Genomic DNA, 19,684 nt, shown 5'->3' on the forward strand with positions numbered 1-19,684 from the left:
CTGAGAGCCTGGCAGAGAGTAGGTGCTTCTCTGGGGAAGTGGCACTTGATCAGGCCTTGAAGGACAATAAGCCATCTCAGGGGGCCTACAGCAACCCCTGAAGCCCCCTCAGTGCCCCAGAGCAAAGCTCGCAATAGTCATCATCAACTCCTCGGTAACCAAGTGACCCCCTGCTGAGTCTCTCAGGACTTTCGCCCAGTGTGGATGCTAGAACGGTTCCTATGACCCCACTGGCCCAGATATCTCATTCTCTTTGGTTTTTTTCCTTGCTCCTCCCTGTCCCAGAGCTGAACAAGCTGAAGAAGTTGAGCCATGAGATCAGAAACCCAGGTAAGCGGTCCAAGCCGCCAGACTTGGGCAGTCATGCCAGGCTCACTGGGATGTCCTGAGCTGAGCTGAGTCAGCCAAGAGCCAGACCCTAGGCTGGTGGGGGGTAGGGGAGGATGGGGTCATCTTGGGGCTGGAGGGTCAGACACCCAGGGAGTCCTCAGTCGGTAAAGGGAAAAGAGTGTCCAGCAGGGGTGCAAGGGAGGGCGAGTGAATGGTTTCTTCTTCTTGGATCGTGAATCATCTAAACCCCTGCTTTCCCCCACTGGCCAGGAGTAGCATTTGTAGTCCCTGTGGCAGGGGTCACAAACTTGGGTGTGTACTGGGATCTAGGAGCTTTTAAAAATCCGAATGCCCAGGCCATGCCCCAGATAAATCAGAATCTCTGGAACTGGAGGCAGATATTGGTGTTTTGAAAGTTCACGGATGCAATGTGGGATCCTGGATTGAATTCCACACCGGGAAAAAAAAAAAAACTGTATTAGTAAATAGTGCCAAAATTTGAACAATATCTGTAGAATAGTATCAATATTAATTTCTTGGCTTAAAAAAATATACGTGATTTGGGAAAGTTCAGGATACTGGAATTTTCTGCCTGTTTTTGCAACATTTTGCAAGTCAAATGATTTCTAAATGAAAAGTTAAGAAATAAACAAAATTAAAAACTTTTTTTAAAAGTCCTTAAGGTTCTGGTGTCCGGCCCGAGTGAGAAGCATGGCCTCAAAGCCATAGGAAGAGGGTGAATTCCCTGAGATGAATTCAATCTAGGGTGACCGAATGTGGGAAACCCTCCCCAGACCCTTACCCCAGTTATGTCTCCACCTGACTCTAAAGCACTTTGCATGTGGCATGTCCACGCTGTGCTCAAGGTGGGGCTGTCAGGAGCGGGGAGGGGAAGGGTGCCCTGCCCACCCCTTCCTGTGCTCTGACTCCCAGTGATCAAGCTGATCTCCGGCTGGAACGTTGAAATCCTCGAGCAAGGAGAGGTGCGGCTTTGGCTGGAAGTGGAAAAGTTGTCTCCGGCGGCTGAGCTGCATCTCATCTTCAACGAGAAGGAAATCTTCAGCTCACCGGTAACTGGGGGCTCAGAATCCCTAAGTGAGGTCCCTGGACCAGGAGGTGGCCTCGCAGGCAGTGGTCTCTACCAACCAGCACCTCCCCCTAGCAGACATTTCAGAAATAGCCACCTGCTTCGGCTGTCACAGTGAAGGCGTGGGGGTGGGGACACCTGGATTGTAGAGCCTGGGGGTCGGGTGGCAGGGATACTAGACATTTGCCAATGCAAGGGACACTCCCACAAAGAATTTCCCATGCCCCTCACAATTTTTGAGTATCTTGACAAACATTCGTAAGATGAAAAACCTACATTCATGCTTGTGACTATCCAAGCCTAGACCCTAACTCTGAGACACAAACACAGATTTTTAAAAAATTTTTTGAAGTGTTAATATACACTGATAGAGAGTTTTATTCTATTAGTCACATTACCCACATTATCTGTGCTCTCTTATTCATTTTCTTGTTCTTGTACAGAATAGTTTTCACTTGTTTTGATTTGCAGGATCTCAGTTCTCTGACCAGGGATTGAACCTGGGCCACTAGACCACCAGGGAATTCTCCCATACAGAATAGTTTTAATCTTTTTGCCTTTCTGACTTCTCTTAAAACCAATTCATTGTAGGTCATGAAGCACCAGTGAGTGTATTAGCATCTGTGAATTGAAAAACACTACTTTTATTTCCTCTTCCTATTATAGTTGTGGTGTTACATTGCTTTTTAAAAATTTTTGTGTGCAGTAAGTTGTGTTGATTGAACCATATAAGTTGCCCATATTCAATTGTTTTTACTTACAAAGATGCCAATTTCAATCTCATGAGATATTTAATCATGAGATGATCTTATCTGTGAATTTCATCTCCAAGATGGCCAAGTGGCCGTCATTACATACGTGTTATAAAAAGAGGAGCTGGTTCTGACAGAGGAGAAAGAACTCAAGGCTAGATGTCAGAAGGTTCATGTTCATCTCCTGTGGGTTGTGTGCTTCTGGGCAGGTCTCCTCACCTGTCTGTGCCTCAGTTTCTTCAACTGTACAATGGGGTTGGTTGCCCCAGGATCAGGAGGAACCATTGAGAAAATAGAGAAAGTTTTGCATAAAGATGAAGCACGCATGACTTTGGCTCATGATAGAGGAAGTGTAACCAAGTCTGGACTCTTAGCACACAGCACTGAGGCTCTCGAAAAACAAAACAAAACTAGCGGTTCCCTCAAATCATACATACAAGTGAAGCCAGAAGGAATAAGGTCCTAAATGTGGAAAACAAAACGTTTTGAAAATTGTTAGAATGTGACAAAATATAAACAAGTATTAACTGTGGGTAGCAGACACAGGATTTTTATAGTACCCTTTATAATTTTATGAGGAACTTCTGTCTATTAAACTGCAAAAAAAAAAAAAAAAAAAAAGTAAAAAAATAACCAAAAAAGCATGGCGCAGTAGGAGATTGGGGGATTATTATTAACTGAAATTGACTCGGGCACAAGACTCTCCTGTTCCTGCGGGGCCCCAGGGTGTTCTCAGGAGCCGGGTGTGTCTGTAACACATGAAGAGAGGTACCCAGGACCCCTTCCCCAGACCCTGAAGGCTTCTAACTCTATCACCCCAAGTCCAACTGCACCCCGATTTGCACCCCCCAACACAAATTCCCTATAATTGGAAGAGAGCAGAACAGACTCTCCTGTTTTGTTCTCCCCAGAACCGCAAAATCAATTTCGTCCGGGAGAAGGGCCTGGTGGAAGTTATCATCCAGCACTTGACCGAGGACGACAAAGGGTCGTACACGGCCCAGCTCCAAGACGGAAAAGCCAAGAACCAGATCACCCTGGCACTGGTGGACGACGGTCAGCCGTGCCCCGGCCCCCGCCCCGCCCCAGGCCCCCGGCCTCAGCTCTCAGCCCTGGGTTCCCGGTCCATCCAGACGCCCCCCTAGCCCACACCCCGGACCTGCCCTCCTCCTGGCTCACGCCAGTCCCCCCCACCCCCACCCCCTGTGTTCACAGAGTTCGACAAACTTCTAAGGGCGGCAGATGCTAAGAGAAGAGACTGGAAGAGAAAACAGGGTAAGAGCTGCTGGGACGAAGTCCAAAACCCTCGCCACTAGCGCTGGGGAACAGCCGGACCAGTGGGTTAACAGATCCCTCCGTCCTGCTGGGGCCCCGAGGGAGGGCCACTGCCGCTTGAGCCAGTGCTGTCCTCGTGCCAAAACATGCCCAACCCCGAGAGTGAGCGCCTCCTTAAATTCTGCACCCCAGGGGCCTCCCTCGCCTCACCGCAGGCCCCTCCTGGGTGGGGGCTGGATCCCAGAATCCGAGGGGCCTTTGGGCATCAGGTGCCCCGCCCCAGGTGCCTTCCCCCGTCTCGCCACCAGGGGGCGCGCGAGCCGATCCTGGCGCTCTGACCGCCGGGCGTGTCGTTGTGCCCTCGCAGGTCCGTACTTCGTGGAACCTCTGCAGTGGAAGGTCACGGAGGACTGCCAAGTGCTGCTGACCTGCAAGGCAAAGCCTCGCCCCCGCCTCCAGCCCTGCCCCCGGGCCACGTGGGCCCAGACCAGTGGTTTTCCCCAAGCCCAGTGGCTGTCTTAAGATTGAAGGCGGGAGGAGAAGGGGACGACAGAGGAGGAGATGGTTGGATGGCATCACCGACTCGATGGACATTGAGTTTGAGTGAACTCCGGGAGTTGGTGATGGACAGGGAAGCCTGGCGTGCTGCAATCCACGGGGTTGCAACGAGTCAGTTTTGCCCCACTCCCCGGAAACTCCATATCCTGCGCTAAGTCTGATCCCAAGCAGGGGAAGTAGCCCCAGGCATTTTGCCTTGAACCGGGAAAACAAAAGCCCAGGGATCAGAGTGAATTAGAGTGCGCTGGGTCAGCCTTAAGCTAGGTCTCCTAGCTGCCCTGGGGGAGACTCCGGAGGCCAGGAGCCTGGGAGAAAGAGAGCGCTCTGTAGATTAAGGGGGAGTCCCTGTGTCCCGCCAGACACTGTGCCCAGCGCTTTATAGCATTATTTAATCTCATCTACCTCACAACCATCTGTGAGAGAGGCGTTAGGATCCCCACTTTAGGATGAAAAAACAAGTGGGGAAGTAGCTTAAGACCACGGAGTAGGAGGCAGAGCCTGGAGCCGGGGTTTAACCGAGTGTGTCTGACTCCAGAGCTGGTGCTGCTGTTTCTCAGCACCCTGCAGCCTTGCAGACAACTAGGGGAGGGCGCACTCCCAGAAGGGCATCCATTCAGCAAACAAAGCCCTCTGCAAGCCCTGGGCCTACAAGAATGAAGAAGTGGTCTCCTTAGGCCTCCAGGATCCCACAATCCAAAACAAGAGCTTGTGAAAAACAGCGTACCTGGTATTGTGATGGATACATGCATGAAACTGATTATTCATGATAGGGAGCACCCTGGGGTGCTGAAAGGAAGGCTTCCTGGAGGAGGTAATGCAGGTATTTACAAAGAAAAATAGGGTAGAAAAGGGATCAAGAAGCAGAGGGAATATCATTAACAAAAGTCCAGAGTCCAGAAGCCATCAGGGAAGGCATACTGTGTGAGGAAGGGGTTGGCTGAGATGTAGGGGGAGAGCAAGGTGGGGGTGGGGGAGGGGGAAGTCGTTTTTTGTAAAAGAAAGTCCTGATGAACTGGGTCTTCACTTAAAAGACAAAGCCTGAAAGAGTCTTCTCACTCCTGACCTTCCTCAGGTGACCAACACCAAGAAAGAAACCCGCTTCCAGTGGTTCTTCCAGAAGAGAGAGTTCCCAGCTGGTCAGTACGACCCGCAGACTGGAGCAGGGCTTCTCCGCATTGAAGAGGTAAGCGCAGCCCTGACTTGAGAGCTCATGGAGTTCTGGTGCCAGGAGCACTGGGCAAGGAGTCAGGACCAAGGTGAGGGGAGTGAGGCACTCGCCTCATGCACGCACTTTAAGGGGGCACTAAAAAGCTCAGTAATCAAGATAAATAATATTTTAGGCAATAAGTAAGTAAGTAAAGTCGTTCAGTCGTGTCCGACTCTTTGCGACCCCGTGGATGGTAGCCTACCAGGCTCCTCTCTCCATGGAACTTTCCAGGCAAGAGTACTGGAATGGGTTGCCATTTCCTTCTCCAGGGGATCTTCCTGACCCAGGGATCGAACCCAAGTCTCTGGCATTGCAGGCAGACGCTTTACCATCTGAGCCACCAGGGAAGCCCTTTCTAGGCAATAGTAAGAATCAAATTAATGCCAAAATAAAAGACCTTGGGGGAAAACAATACCAAAATTGTAAATAAAGACAGGCTCAGTCATACTGATTTTTCCTTTTCGTTGGATTCCAGTCCTGGCCCTGCCCCCGACGGTGTGGCCTTGGGCTAGTCACTGTCCCTCTCTGACCTCAGTTTTCACCTGTAACATGAGAGGGTCAGGCAGGATGCTGTCTCAGAGATTCCTTCCTGCCACTGCAGCCTGAGATTCTGGGCAGGAAGACCGTCTCCATGAGAGGCAGTTCTGGGCAGAGCAAAGCAGGCCTGGAGCTCACCTCTCCCACCCACTTCCTCCCCATGGCCCTCAGAGGAGTGTGACCTGGTTAGGATAGAAATACAAAGCTCATTCTTAAATATTCAATGTTTTTCTGCCCTGCCACTGATTTCTGTGGTCTGTGTGCCAAGGAGCACGCGCAAACACAGATTTGCTGACAAGGAAAGAACTAATGATTTCAGGGTCCTCGCCCAAATCTCAGCCAAAATAATGACAAGTTGGCCTTTGTCATCCCAGTGCAGGCCCTTCCACAGGGCTTGGCGTCAAGGAGGTGCTTAATTGCTACGGAGTCTTGTCATAATCATCTGGCCTATTGGTGCGAGAACTTTCTGGCTTCCGAAAAGTTATCTCCCTTGACCCTCATGGAAACTGTAGCACGTGGTCAGGGCAAAGTTTATGCCACCATTTTACAGATGAGTAAACTGAGATTCATGGGGTGTAAGTACCAAGATACAAGGCTGAAGAGTAGACCCAAAAGGCTCTCCAATCACCCTCCACAGAATGTGGCTGGGGCTTTGGAGCCTTCACTGAAGGAGCGGGGAGGAAACATAGGAGAGGACTGTTGGGGTTTCAGTCCTTTGATCCCCGGTTTAAGAGATGCTTCTTGAGGAGTGGGATGAGATGGGTGGGAGGTTCACGAGGGAGGGGGCATATGTATACCTATGGCTGATTCATGTTGATGTATGGCAGAAACCAATACAATATTGTAAAGCAACTATCCTTCAACTAAAAATAAATAATATTTTTTTAAAGAAATATGTCTGCCTCGGATCCTGCCTCAAAGCACACTATGTGGAGATGGTTGCAAGGGGCCCTTTGAAGGGTCAAGGAGGCAGATATCGTCCCGCCGCCCCCACCCCCCACCCCCCACCCCCCACCAGCCCTTGGAGGAGATGCTGTGTAATAAGAGGGCACAGTTGACCTCTGACCTTGCTTTCAAAGCACAGCCCAAGTTCTTGCTTTGCTGAGTGTTGACCCAGGCTTCTCGAGGTTGACAAGCATGTGCCAATAAGGACCCCCTTGTCCTGAGCAAAAGAAAGCACATCTCTTCTGAGAGATGCGGAGAGACCCCTCCATCCCGGGCCCCCCAGAAGCAGGGCAGCTCTGGTGGAGGGTGCCCCCGGCTCAGCCCAGCTCTGCAAGGAGGACTCTATGCTCTGCTCAGAGCAGCTGACTCAGAATCCCCAAGGGGGAGGGAGCGTCTGTTTCTGCCCTCAGATCTGCCTCCCTGCCCCACCTCCGGGCCCAGACTAGTCAAGAGCTTGGAATCAAAGGGCTCTGGAGCTGGAAGGAGCCAGAGACTGCCCATCACAGGGGGGTGAACTGAGCCCCGGGAGGAAAGTTAGGGGCAGGCCTGGAGCCTAGGCCTCCTGATTTACTGTCCATTGCTCTTTCTGGAACCCATGCCAATACCTCCTTCTCTCCTCCTTCCTTCCAGCTGTCCAAAGAGGACCAGGGCGTTTACAGAGCGGAGGTTTCCGATGATCGAGGGGAGGATGATACCATCCTGGACCTCAGAGATGAAGGTAGGAGTTGGCGATGTCAGAGACAGGCCAGGAGGGTCTCTCGCTGAACCAAGAGATGCAGTCTGCGCTCCCCATGTCACTGGGGGCCACTGAGGCCCAGGGGGTTAAGTGACCTACCCACGGCTGCACAGCAGGTCAGGGTCATGGCCTGGCCTGCGTGATGCTGGAGCCCACGCTCACTGCACTGCCCCACAGCGAGCCCAGGCTTCGTGATGTAGAGTCTGGGTTCTCTGCTCTGCCCCACAGAGGGCCCTAGGGTTGTCACCAGGCTGGTGGGCTCAGCCTGCAGGAAAATTGTCAGGTCAGCCCATCTGTCCTCCATCTGTGTGGCCCCACCCCATCCATCATGGAGTGACCTGGGTCCCCTCCTAGCCCCTACGCCTGTGTCCCAAGAGCTGCTCATAAGCTCGACCAGCCTTTTCCAAGGCTGAGTCCACCCTGGTACGTCCCTCGGGGAGCCCCCCACATCAGCTGACCATTCCCTCTTCTCCCTCCAGCCCTGGATGCCATCTTCACTGAGCTGGGCAGGATCGGTGGTAAGCAAACCCCCCACCCCTCTTTGCCCAGCCCTGCCCTGATGCCACATAGCCTCCAGGGGGGCATCCTTGGCTGCCGAGGGGGCAGGGGGTGGGTTTAGACTCAAAACCTCAGAGACGTGTGGGAGACATTCCTACCCCATGACCACACTTGCCTTCCCCCCACCGCACCCCAGAGCAGGGGCATGCTGGCTGACCCCCAGATGTGATGCCCAAAGGGCCTTGGGGAAGACTCAGCCTTCTCCTCTGCCCCCACCCCCAGCCCTCTCTGCGACCCCACTGAAAATCCAGGGGACGGAGGAAGGAATCCGGCTCTTCAGCAAGGTCAAGTACTACAATGTCAAGTACATGAAGACCACCTGGTTCCACAAGTAGGTCGACCTTGCCCTGGAGTCCCAGGGGGGAGGGGCCAGCACCCGCCCCCGAGCCCAGTCCCGAGGGCTTGGCAGAGACCACCCCCCCAACCTCGGTCCACAGAGGGAGCCTGGGAAGGGGACAGCTGTCAGAGGCGCAGAAGGGAGGCTCCCCAGGGAAGGTGGGCACCCTGGTGCTGAGAACATTTTCCCAGTGTCTCCACGGCCACAGGAGGGCCGTTGTCTTAGAGCAGCACCTGGGAACTGAGGGAGGGAAGGACTCAGGAGGAAGGAAAGCCAGGTGGTCAAGTGGGTCATGGTGCCCTTGTGGGTCTCTGCAGCCTCAGCACACTCAGGAAGCCAGGCTGAGGGGAGACAGGCAGGCAGAGGGACCTGGGAGGCTGACAGCTAACGTAGGGCCAGGGCTTGAAGTTGAAGGCAGGACCAGGTATCAGGGACTCAGCCAGAGCTAAGTGACCCCAGAGAGGTTGGGAGCAGAATTTTCCCAGTGCTTCTTACATGCATACCTCAGCCTCGTGGAGCAGACATTACTGCACCCATTCTAGGGAAGAGGCTAGACTGACTTAGTCAAACTTGTCATATGAGTGAGACCAAGGCAAACTTGAATTTCAGAACAATAAAGCTCTTTCTCCAGAGTCTCTGAGCCCCGTGACTAAGCCCAGAAGTGTCACTTTTGCAACATGACACTGGGGGTGTGAGTCAGGTGTCTTTAGGTATGAAATTTAAGTAAAGAAGGAAGGGAGTGTATACAGTTTGTAAGAGCTTGGGGCCAGTTATCGTGGGAGGAGATCCTGGGAGGTTTTTAAGATGAGGAGAAGGATGAGGTGAGGAAGTGGCTCCCATGGGTGGGGTCGGGGGAGGTGGCCACTGATCCTGGGGCACCATTTTCTCAAGGTCCCAGCTTGCAGGACATGCCGCAAACAGAGACTCGGCACTGGCGCAAGCTTTGATGAATGATGAATAGATGAGTGGGTAGACACTTATCGAACGTCTCATGGATGGTCACCATGTTCAGCCCACACATCTGGAAACCAAACGCCAGGAGAGGAGTCTGGGGCAGGAGTGCCTACAGCTGGGCAGGCAGCCAGCTTGTCCTGGGCACAGCCCTGTTAACCATTTCTTTGCCCTCACATTCAGAGAGAAACGCCTGGAGAGTGGCGATCGGTTGAGGGCTGGTACCACCCTGGATGAGATCTGGCTCCATATCCTGGACCCCAAGGACTCAGACAAGGGCAAATACATCCTGGAGATCACGGCTGGGAAGGAAGTCCGGCAGCTCTCGGCCGATCTCTCAGGGCAAGGTGATCTCTCCACCCATCTGTCCTTGGGGGAAACCTGTTTAGAAAACCCCACAGTCTTTGGTGAGGGGTGGGAGGGGTACTCCCATCTCCCCACCCAATCCTAGCACTGCCCCCAAGAGAATGCTGGAACAGAGAGGAGGAACAGTCACAGCTGAGCTCTGATCCTGCTGGTTGCAAAGGTCAGGGGGATGGAACAGAGGGGGGTAGGGGGGATGCTCTGACGCAGCTATCCCCCTTTTCCTTCTCATAGCTTTTGAGGATGCCATGGCTGAGCACCAGAGACTGAAGTAAGTTCCCTCGGCGGCGTTTCCCAGTGTGATCAAGGCCCCTGGGTGCACGCACACAGGACCCTTCCTGGGAGGTGCAGCTGGCTGGATCCACCTTCCCCTACCACCCCTCCCCCAACCACGGGCAGGAATGCCCTTTAACAGTTGGAACCCCAAGCCCTTTTCCCATTTCTGTTTTTCAGAGCCTTGGCCATCATCGAGAAGAGTAAGTCCAGCCATATTTCCGTGGTTTCCTTTTCTGAGGTGGGGGCGACTTCCCAACCGCTCACAGCTCCTGGCAAGGCAGCTGGAGCCCCAGTTGCCCGGCTCTGTGGCTCTGGGCTGTCGCAGAGCTGCCAGGAGACCCAGGCGGTAGCGGCACCATGAAGCCAGGCGGAAAAGGAGTCTGAGGATACCTGAGACCGTGGATGCGCCCAGCATCCACTCGGCTGATGTCAGAGGGACTCTGAAGGCAGGGCTGGACGGGACTGAGGGTGCACTGGTCTTTCTGATCAAGGCCTGGGAGGGGACAACTTTAAAGCTGAAGGTGGTTCTGGCTGTCAGTGCACTAGGGTCTCAGCTAACCCAGGACACAGCCTCTGAGCTGTCCAGGGGCACTACCAAGTCCATGTGCTGGAGTTTCATCAGGTCCCCACAGCCAGTGCTAAACCACCTCCAGGCTGGCTTGCTGGTTCCACTGACCCAGCAGTCACTATGGGACTTTGCAAGAGGGAAAGACCCCAAGCAGCAGAGCAAAGCAGCTCCGGACAACCTGAGAAAGGAAACCGACCATTTGCGGTCATGTGTCAGGAGGAGGGATTAACCCTATGTGGCTTCTTGTTCCCGAATGTCCCCACTTGGCAGGAAGTGCAGGCTGTTCGTAACTGAAATCTGGAAGGGGTCGGTCATCGGGGGTCTACAGGCAGTGAGGAGTCCTCACAGGGGTGGCCCACCTGGGTGAGAGGACCAGAGGCTGAAGACCCGCCTCAGCCCATCACATCTCTGTTTAATTACTTCCATCCCACAACCCAACCTGGGATTCTGAGTCACAGGACAGGACACCCACTCCGGGACCCTAACAGCAGGAGCCTGCACTCACCATTTGTGGTCACCGGGACTCGTGAAGTCCAGAGTCTAGGGAGGTGGACTGTTGCCTGGTGAACATTATGCCCACATGAAGGTCCATCTCTCCCCCTCCCTACAACCCTGATCCAGGGTTCTTCTCCCCTACATCCATTGCAGACACCAACCGCTTCAGGTTCTTTGCATATCCCTGATCGTGATCCAGGGTCCGTTCCCACAGCCTTGATTTCAGCATGAGGAATATGTTGGCTTTCTGCTTAGTGATTTACAGCCACCTTCTCTTCCTGCCCAACCACCGGGGCCACCAGGTCCCCTCCCTTGACCAGAATCAGTGTCCCAAAAGCTTCCCTCCTGTTCCCTCCCTTAGCTGGATCGTCACACCTGTTCTGTGCACTCTGCCAGTTTAAGGCTCAGAGCAATCTTCTTCACCTTCTCTCCCAGTTCTCAAGGGGAAGGGCACCTCACTATCACCTCCAGGTACCACCGACCATGATATTAACCTCAAGGCAATGATAGAAACATTATGTCCTCTGTCTTCTGTTTGTAAAGGCAAGGAAATAACATAATACAAGGTTAAAGATGTCCACCCCAAACAATGCCAATAGGAAAAGAAGCATTGCTGAAAAATAAACCACAACTCTAGGTAAACGTTCATCTTGGGGGCGGGGGGGTGTCTCATTTTTTTCCCTTCCAGATCGTGCCAAAGTGGTGAGGGGGCTGCCGGATGTGGCCACGATCATGGAAGATAAGGTATTGACAGTCCCCGGCCCACAGCCAGCAGTCCCACCCTGGGCTCCCTCCCGCATCCATCAAAGAGCACAAAACCACAGGTCACTGGGGATCCCAGAGCCGGCGGGGCTGGTTCCCCCAGACCGGCTTAGCTGCCACCCCCGCTTAGCGGCCGCCCCCCGTTGGTCACGCGGATGGTGTGAGGCCTGGAGGAGTGCTGGCCCCAGCTTCACCCCATCTCTCCAGGGGGCCCTGGGGGTCACGGGCTTCTCTCTGTGAACTTCAGTTTCCGCAGGAGTTCGACTCGATGAGCCCTAAAAAGGCCTTTCCGGACTGAAATTATGCAAGTCTAATATTCTAGAAAAGAACAGCTCACATCTTCCTGTTGCCCACCTTGTACCAGGCACTGTTCCATTTTTTAACCATGGAGGCAACCACATGGAATAGTGTGTTATTACTAGTCACCCTTTAGAGCTGAGGGAACTGAGGCCCAAAGAGGTTAAAGGACTTACCTAAGGTCACACGGCTTAAAGGAACAGAGCTGGGAGTCACAGCCAAACAGCCCAGCTCCAGACTCTGGGTATTTGCCCGTTACACTACAGTGCTCTGCACTGAGACCTGCTCTCCTGAGCATCTGCAAACTCACTTCTTAAAATCTTTATGTTAAGGCCATCTAGGCTTATGTGCCTGGTAAAATGATAATGAAATGTACAACAGAAAGCAATAAAGCAAAGTCCAGGCCACTCTAGGGCAGGTCACTGCTCAAGTTATAAAGATCTGAAATTCTAGCAAGCATTCCTCTAGAATAAAGTTGAGAGTGGAGGATGTGGGGCTGCAGTAAAATGTCTCCCTTTCATGTTATTACTTTATGGGTTACAATAAAGCACACATAATTAACTTGTACTGGGAGCTCCCTGGGAGCGTGAAGGTGATGCCAAGGATTGGTCCCAGAGGGTGAGACTGACTGTCCCTTTCCTGTCTTTACAAACAGACCCTGTGCCTGACCTGCGTCGTCTCAGGAGATCCTGCCCCTGAAATCTACTGGCTGAAGAATGACCAGCCCGTCACCTTCCTGGACCGCTACCGCATGGAGGTGAAGGGGACAGAGGTCACCATCACCATCGAGAGGGTCAAAAGTGAGGACAGTGGGCGCTATGGTGTCTTCGTCAAGAACAAGTACGGGTCTGAGACAGGCCAGGTCACCATCAGTGTGTTCAAGCATGGGGAGGAGGAAAAGATCCTGAAGATGTGATGGTCGGATTCAACCACAGCCTGAGGTCTAGTCTGCGTTAGACTAGGAGGGTCAACCAGTGGGTCACAGCCTGGCACAGGCCACTGGGGTGAGACTGCAGGGGGGGAACAGGGCAGAACCCAGGGCATGGGAGTGGGTGGAGTAGGCACACCCAAGTGGAGAAACAAAGATGCGGTGCTGGGAGGCCTCCAGGATTGCAGGATCAGGACTGGACTTGGACTAGAGGATTTACGTGCTGAACTGTTTCAACTCTAAACTCTCCATGAGCCTTTCCTTTTTCATCTATCAAATGGGAATTCCTTCTCCTAGGGATTCTTGATGAAAACTCCTTGAAATCATATATCAGTGGTTCTCAACAGGAGGCAATTTTGTCCCCTAGGAAACAGTCGGCAGTGTCCAAATTTGGGGTTGTAACAACTGGGGGTGTCCACTGGCGTCTAGTAGATAGAAGTCAGGAATGCTGCTAAATATGACAGCTCCCCGCCATGTAGAATTCAACCTTGAATGACAACAGTGCTGAGGCTAATGCACCCAGCCATGAACGGGTGTATCACAATACTCCTCTTTAAGGATACTGTATTTTCAGTTAAGTTCAGCAAGCATTCATTTGAAGTCTAGCATATGCCAAGCTTGTGGATGGCACTGGGAGCACAAACATGCATAAGGTGCCACCCTCAAGGGCACCTCAGCCCAGGAGAAGAGACAGACCTGGGTACAGATCAGGACAAGTCAGATGATCGGAATTCTGAAAGGTCCAGATAAAGTTCCACTGGTGGTCAGAGGAGGGAGGCAAGCGTTCATCCCAACTAGGAAAGGTGAGCTTTAAAACACCTTCATGGAACTAACAGAATGGCTTGTTAGGTCCTAAAAAATGAGTGGGATTTGGTGATGGTCATGGGAGGAGATTTCAGGAGCAGGGGCTGGTGAGAGCAAAGGTGAGGTGTGGAGGTGATACCGCCCGGGTGGCCTGGGACACCACGTTGCAGAGTTCAGACCTTCAGGACTCCCAGCTCAGGGCCTCTGCCTGGCAGGACACATACTGGTTGGCCTTGCTTGCTGGACCTCAATACAGAGCTGGGCATTTCACCACGCTCGGGTCTCCTTGTTTAAAATCAGATGGGGAGGGGAGGGCGTTTATAAAGTTAGAGATGTTTGTTGTAAAATTTTGGATAACCTTGAAAAGGATGAAGGAGAAAATAAAACTCATCTATACTCTCAATACCAGAACATAACACCCACCTCTGATTTCTGAATTTAAAGATAAAATGAATCACTCCTGCATTTACCACCTACACGCGCATCAAGGCATGATGGGTAGCTTAGACCCCCAGCAGCTACAGGTGCAGCTCAGGCCAGGTGTTCAGTGATGGTGATGGGGGGCAGGGGGCCAGGGGTCCTGCCGTGCCTGGCTGGGGATCAATATGGAGAACTGAGTGGGTCTTGGAGGCAAACAGAGCCAGGCTTGAAGCCAAGATCTCTCTGTGTGATCTTGGGCATTTTTTTCTTCCCTTTCTCTGGGCCTCGATTTTCCATCCATAAAACAAACCTGAAAGATCATTTTTGAAGGCCCTTTCAGCTGACACTAAGATTTTGATTATTTCCCAGAACTTGGTTCTCCTTTGCTTTTCTCTTCTGATGACGATGTGATGAAGAAAAAGGTCCTGCCTCACTCACTCTCCCAGTCTCATACTTGGAATCTCAGAGGAGAGACTTGGCTTCTTTCATTTGCCCATGATAAATGTTTCAAATTTCAAAGAATTGGGAAGCACAGTATCCATGCACTTTATTCCTAAAACCAGAGCGGCCTGACATATGCTGACGTAGGTCCTTCATCTTCACACAGAGCACCTCTTCTTTGTATGATCATCGCCCCAACACAGGGAGGCAGGCAGACGCTGTGATGGTGACAATAAATCGCATAGGCACAGCACTTAGAAGGTTATGAAGCATTCTCATGTCTCAGTGCTCATCAGATCCAATGGAACATCGTCATTGGCCCCCTTTTTACAGACATGACAGTTGAGAACCAAAGTGGTACATGACAGAGTTGGGACAAGAACCAGAGTCCCTGGGTCCTGGTTCGGAGGACATTCTGCTCTGCTACACTGCCCATGATCAGTGCAGAGGGGTACACAGAATCCAGGGGCTTCCCTTGTGGCTTAGCTGCTAAAGAATTGCCTGCAATGTGGGAGACCTGGGTTCGATCCCTGAGTTGGGAAGATCCCCTGGAGAAGGGAAAGGCTATCCACTCCAGTATTCTGGCCTGGAGAATTCCATGGACTCTATAGTCCATGGGGTCGTAAAGGGTTCCACACGGCTGGGCGACTTTCACTTCAGCACAGAGTCCAGAGCCCAGAGGTGAACTCTTGCTGTAGTTCTCACTAAACCCCTGAGAATCGCCAAAGTGCTGAGTGAGCAGATCAGTGAACAGGTGGATAAATGGAGGTGCCTTCTTGGCCCCAGTGTCCAGAACAGTAAAAATTTTCTCCACGGGGAAGCAGGAGGCATTAGAAGTATCCACAGCAATTTGTCATGTTCTTGCCGGAGAAGCACCTGCCTGTTGGCCCTGATGGAACATGGTGTGATCGCCCCCTGTTGGTGGGGAGGGGTTTCGCAGCCTAAGAAGCAGTGCGTCGTTACACGGGAGATGTTGGGAGCTCCTCGATTTGGTGACAAGCCAGTTTGGGAGCCGGAGTTGGTCCTTGCTGTGCTGCATGTGGACAGTTTGTCTTTGTCCCGTCTCCTTGGATGGGGTGCCCTGCCTCCTGGAGCAATCTTGCTGAAGACCGGGGTCCTCATTGTCCTTGTTCGCTCTGCTCTCTTTCCTCTGCTCTTCCTTCTACGGAAGCCAGGCTCAGCCATTGTTTCCATTGGGCCCCCACTAGGAGGACTGCGGACAGGGAAGGTCAAGGGTAGGGCAGTGGGGATGGAGGTCCCTAGGACCTTTCGTTGTTCTCTGTCTCAGCTCCTCCCACTTAATCCCAAGTAAACCTCAAGTACCACTCAGGCGGGAGAAATAGGACTACAACACTGCGCATGCTTAGTCGCTCAATCGTGTCCGACTCTTGCAACCCCATAGACTGTAGCCCACCAGGCTCCTCTATCCATGGGATTCTCCAGGCAAAAATACTGGAGTGGGTTGCCATTTCCTTCTCCAAAGGATCTTCCCAACCCAGGGATCGAACCCAAGACTCCTGCATTGCAGTCAGACTCTTTAACCACTGAGCTACGAGGTGGGAGAAAGGGCCTTGCTAAAGAATATTGTGATAAAATTTAAAAAAAAACTTTCTGTCTGGTCTTTGTTCTTGGTTTGGAATATATAGCTCCTGAACCCTTGGGATCTCCAGGGTGGGGTCTCCAGACGGATCTTCAGACGAAAGAGGGTCTTTAGTATGCTGATGAGATGGTTGGTGACTGGGAGCCCTTAGATAGCTTCAGGATGGGAGCTGGTCACCAGAGAGATCAAGGTAGGACTAGAGGGTTGGAACTTTCAACCCCCTAGCCACCTCCACTGCCCTCTGGAGAGCGGAGAGAGACTAGAGATTAAGTTACTCCACCAGTGGCCAATGATTTAATGAATCATGCTTAAGTGCTGAAACCTCCATTAAAAATGGCTGAACGTCAAGATTTGGGGGGCTTCTGGGTTTGTGGACAAATGGAGGTGCTGGGAGGGTGGTTCACATGAGAGGGCATGAGAGCTCCCCAGCCCCCTACCCCCCACCCTGTGGACCTCTTCATCTAGGTTGATCATTCGTATCCTTTGTAATAAACCAGAAACTGTTAGTAAAATGTTTCCCTGAGTTTTGTGAGCCATTCCTGCAAATTAACCACTGAGGAAGGAGTCATGGGAACCCCTGATTTATACCCAGTTGGTCAGAAGTGCAGGTGACAGCCTGGGACTGGTGTCTGATGGACGTGCAGGGCAGCCTTGCGGGACTGAGCCTTTAAACCTGTGGAGTCCGACTATACCTCTGTGTGGTCAGTGTCAGAACCGAATTGAACTGTAGGGCACCCAACTGGCGTCTGGAGACTTGGAGAACTGGATGTTGGTGTTGAAAAAACTCACACATTTTGTGTCCGAAGTGTGAGCCAAAGCAACTCAGAGTTATGAATTGACGGCCTCCCCATGGGTTCCTTTCCATCTCCATCTGTTCTACATTTCCTGAGCCTAGGGTAGGTGGTGGCGACACCCCATCATTCAACAAACCCAGGCACCCCAGCTTCACCTCTCTCATATTCTGCAGCCTGAACCACTGGCTTTGACTTTATCCTCCTCTCCTCAACCTGTCCCCGAGAACCTCCCCTGCTGCCCCCAGCCTGGGTTACTTCCAGCATCCCACTCTCTGGACCCTCTGATTCTTCCACAGCGACAGTTCCCGCTTGCTCCTTGTGTTATTCTTTTACTGGCTCATCCTGGGAAGCATCTCAGTTGGGTTCAGCCTGATCCCTGGGACCCTTGTAACCTAGCAAAACCCTATGGAGCCTTCCCAGGACAGATCCCTCGCCCATATCCTCTGCATTAGCTCCTCTCTGAAGTACCTAGATAACAGTATTCTGATGCATATTTCCTGAGTTTTTCAGATACTAAAACCACAACCAAATGGGAAAAAATTGACTACGTGATGATCATGAGTACATAGCTCACAGACCCTCGAGTGCCTAAAGACTGAGCACCTTCAACCAGTCAGAGAATTGTGCATGAGTGCACCCCACACCCTGGGATGCCCCTCCCTCACCTCACCTTTAAAAAAAGGTTTGCTGAAACCCTTCAGGGGGCTCAGGGTTTTAGAGCACGAGCCACCTGTATGCCTTTACAATAAATGCTGCCTTTTCCTTCATCATATTCCTCTGTCGATAGATTGGCTCTACCACTCCCTGGCGAGGGGACTCAAGTTTGGTTTGGTAACACCTTCGGGCCTTAGAAATTTAGGAGCTTTTGTCTCTTATCTGTGTGTTAAGTCGCTCAGTCGTGTCCGACTCTTTGCAACCTGATGGACTGCAGCTTGCCTGACTCCTCTGTCCATGGAATTCTCCAGGCAAGAATACTGGAGTGGATTGCCATTCCCTTCTCCAGGAGATCTTCCCAACCCAGGGATTGAACCCCAGCCTCCAGCCTTGCAGGCAGATTCTTTAGAGACTGAGCCACCAGGGAAGCCCATCTGGCAAAGCCCACCAGCAAACATATGGTGCCAGCATTCTCCAGGAACCCTCCATTGATCTCCAGGCATGTTGGGCTTCCAGGGAACCAGACTGGACACAGGTTGAAGGAAGGCCCGCCAGCCAGTCGGTTCCCCCTTTATCACCCCAGCAGCCCCCTCCCCCACACCCATGATGCCACCTTTCACACACCAACCCTGGGCGTTGATCCTTGGTCTGAAGAACTGAGAGCCGTAAACAGGAAGCGCTTGAGAAGCAAGAACCCTGGTGGGAAAAATGCCTGGCCTGTGTAATAATTAACCTCTCCCCACTGGGCCTCAGCCACTGCTCATCAGATGCTTTCAATACCTTAAAACTTCCAAGCACTTCAAGCAACTTGGGTGACATTTGCAAGCCAAAAATAGTTTCAGAAGCCACACTCCCCAGATGTCTCTAGCTAGAGGAAGCCAGATAGTTTATTTTGAGCGTTTGAGAAAAGTTTCGATTCTGAGGCAGGAGGAGTTTCAGCCAAGAAGGGCCCTGGCTTGAGAGCAAAACGAATTGCACAGCCTGCAAGGAATGTGCCCCTCCTCTCCTGGGCCTCCCAGAAGCCCTTGCGCCCCCAGGGCTGACTTTTTCTAGCACTGCTTCCTGTCCTAACAGATCTAAAGAAAGAGAAACACAGGGCCACACAAGAGCCTTTTCATTCCAATTATAGAAATGTTCGTGGTGAAAGGAGCCTTTGGGTTTGCTTTAAAATACTCCAGTTTAAAAAAAAAAACACAAAACTTCAGAGGAATAAAGGGAAATAAATAAATGAAAAAGAAAAATACTGATAATTCTTGAAATGGGTAGTGGGTACATGGGTACCATGCTCTCTACTTTTGCACTTATTTAGAATTTTTTCATAATAAAAAAAATGTTAAAGATTCCACAAGAAACAAACCCTTGGCCATCTTTTCATCTGGAGTCATATGAGTCATTTATCCAGCAATTAAACACAAGGTGTCTAATTGTCAAGGACATTAGACACAGGTGAGTGAGCATAGCCGTTGGTCTCTGGCAGGCACTTTATACAGCCTGCTCTTTTTCAATCACACGAATTAAAATTTGGTAATGTAGGTGTCCTGCAAGAAATAATGATCAAGTCATGACTATAGTGTTTTTTAAAAGATTACATATCCCAGTGATCCCGTTGACTCTGCATTCATTCAGCACAAGCTTGGCTGAGCTTACCATGTGGCAAGAATATACAGAATTAAAGCTTGGTGCTTATAATCTGAGATCCAGTTTTGCTTCACTTGATGTGTGGGGCTTAATTAAGTCATTTAAAGTTTCTGTATCTCGTCTGTAAAGGAGGGCTGCTGTGAGAATTAAATGAGGGGATGCTTGCCGAGTAACTAGCGTGGAGCCTGAGAGGATCGAAATAAATGGCATATTTCCCCACCCACCCACTCCCTGCAGTCACAGTTGCTGGGGAAGATAGAGGGGCTGATCCAGCTCCCACAGAATTCAACAGTTCCTTCTGCACTTTTCTGACTGGTGACAGTACGGACACTTCCAGAGACAAGAGCCCACAACATCACAGGGAATTTTTA

The 19,684-nt window shown here is 51.6% G+C and overlaps 1 protein-coding gene across 9 annotated transcripts in view; it reads left to right on the forward strand.

The window, feature by feature from the left end:
• The window catches only part of MYOM3 (myomesin 3), a 50,489-nt gene extending 36,315 nt beyond the window's left edge, over nucleotides 1-14,174 (forward strand). For 3 of the 9 annotated variants that reach the window (XM_081574439.1, XM_081574440.1, XM_081574441.1), the window contains 14 exons: nucleotides 286-330; nucleotides 1,264-1,400; nucleotides 3,081-3,225; nucleotides 3,385-3,444; nucleotides 3,812-3,879; nucleotides 5,075-5,185; nucleotides 7,322-7,409; nucleotides 7,907-7,945; nucleotides 8,208-8,316; nucleotides 9,457-9,620; nucleotides 9,871-9,907; nucleotides 10,090-10,112; nucleotides 11,664-11,719; nucleotides 12,690-14,174. In XM_081574439.1, the coding sequence (XP_081430565.1) occupies nucleotides 286-330; nucleotides 1,264-1,400; nucleotides 3,081-3,225; nucleotides 3,385-3,444; nucleotides 3,812-3,879; nucleotides 5,075-5,185; nucleotides 7,322-7,409; nucleotides 7,907-7,945; nucleotides 8,208-8,316; nucleotides 9,457-9,620; nucleotides 9,871-9,907; nucleotides 10,090-10,112; nucleotides 11,664-11,719; nucleotides 12,690-12,950 (1,343 nt within the window). In that variant the 3' untranslated portion in view covers nucleotides 12,951-14,174. Of the gene's footprint in view, nucleotides 1-285; nucleotides 331-1,263; nucleotides 1,401-3,080; nucleotides 3,226-3,384; nucleotides 3,445-3,811; nucleotides 3,880-5,074; nucleotides 5,186-7,321; nucleotides 7,410-7,906; nucleotides 7,946-8,207; nucleotides 8,317-9,456; nucleotides 9,621-9,870; nucleotides 9,936-10,089; nucleotides 10,113-11,663; nucleotides 11,720-12,689 lie in introns of all 9 variants that reach the window. The other 6 variants (XR_014078224.1, XR_014078225.1, XR_014078227.1 and 3 more) reach the window with 2 other exon arrangements.
• Nucleotides 14,175-19,684: the final 5,510 nt, after the last annotated feature.

This window comes from Giraffa tippelskirchi, chromosome 3 (assembly GCF_054371585.1).
Source record: "Giraffa tippelskirchi isolate mGirTip1 chromosome 3, T2T-mGirTip1v1.2.pri, whole genome shotgun sequence".
NCBI classification, from domain to species: Eukaryota; Metazoa; Chordata; class Mammalia; order Artiodactyla; family Giraffidae; genus Giraffa; species Giraffa tippelskirchi.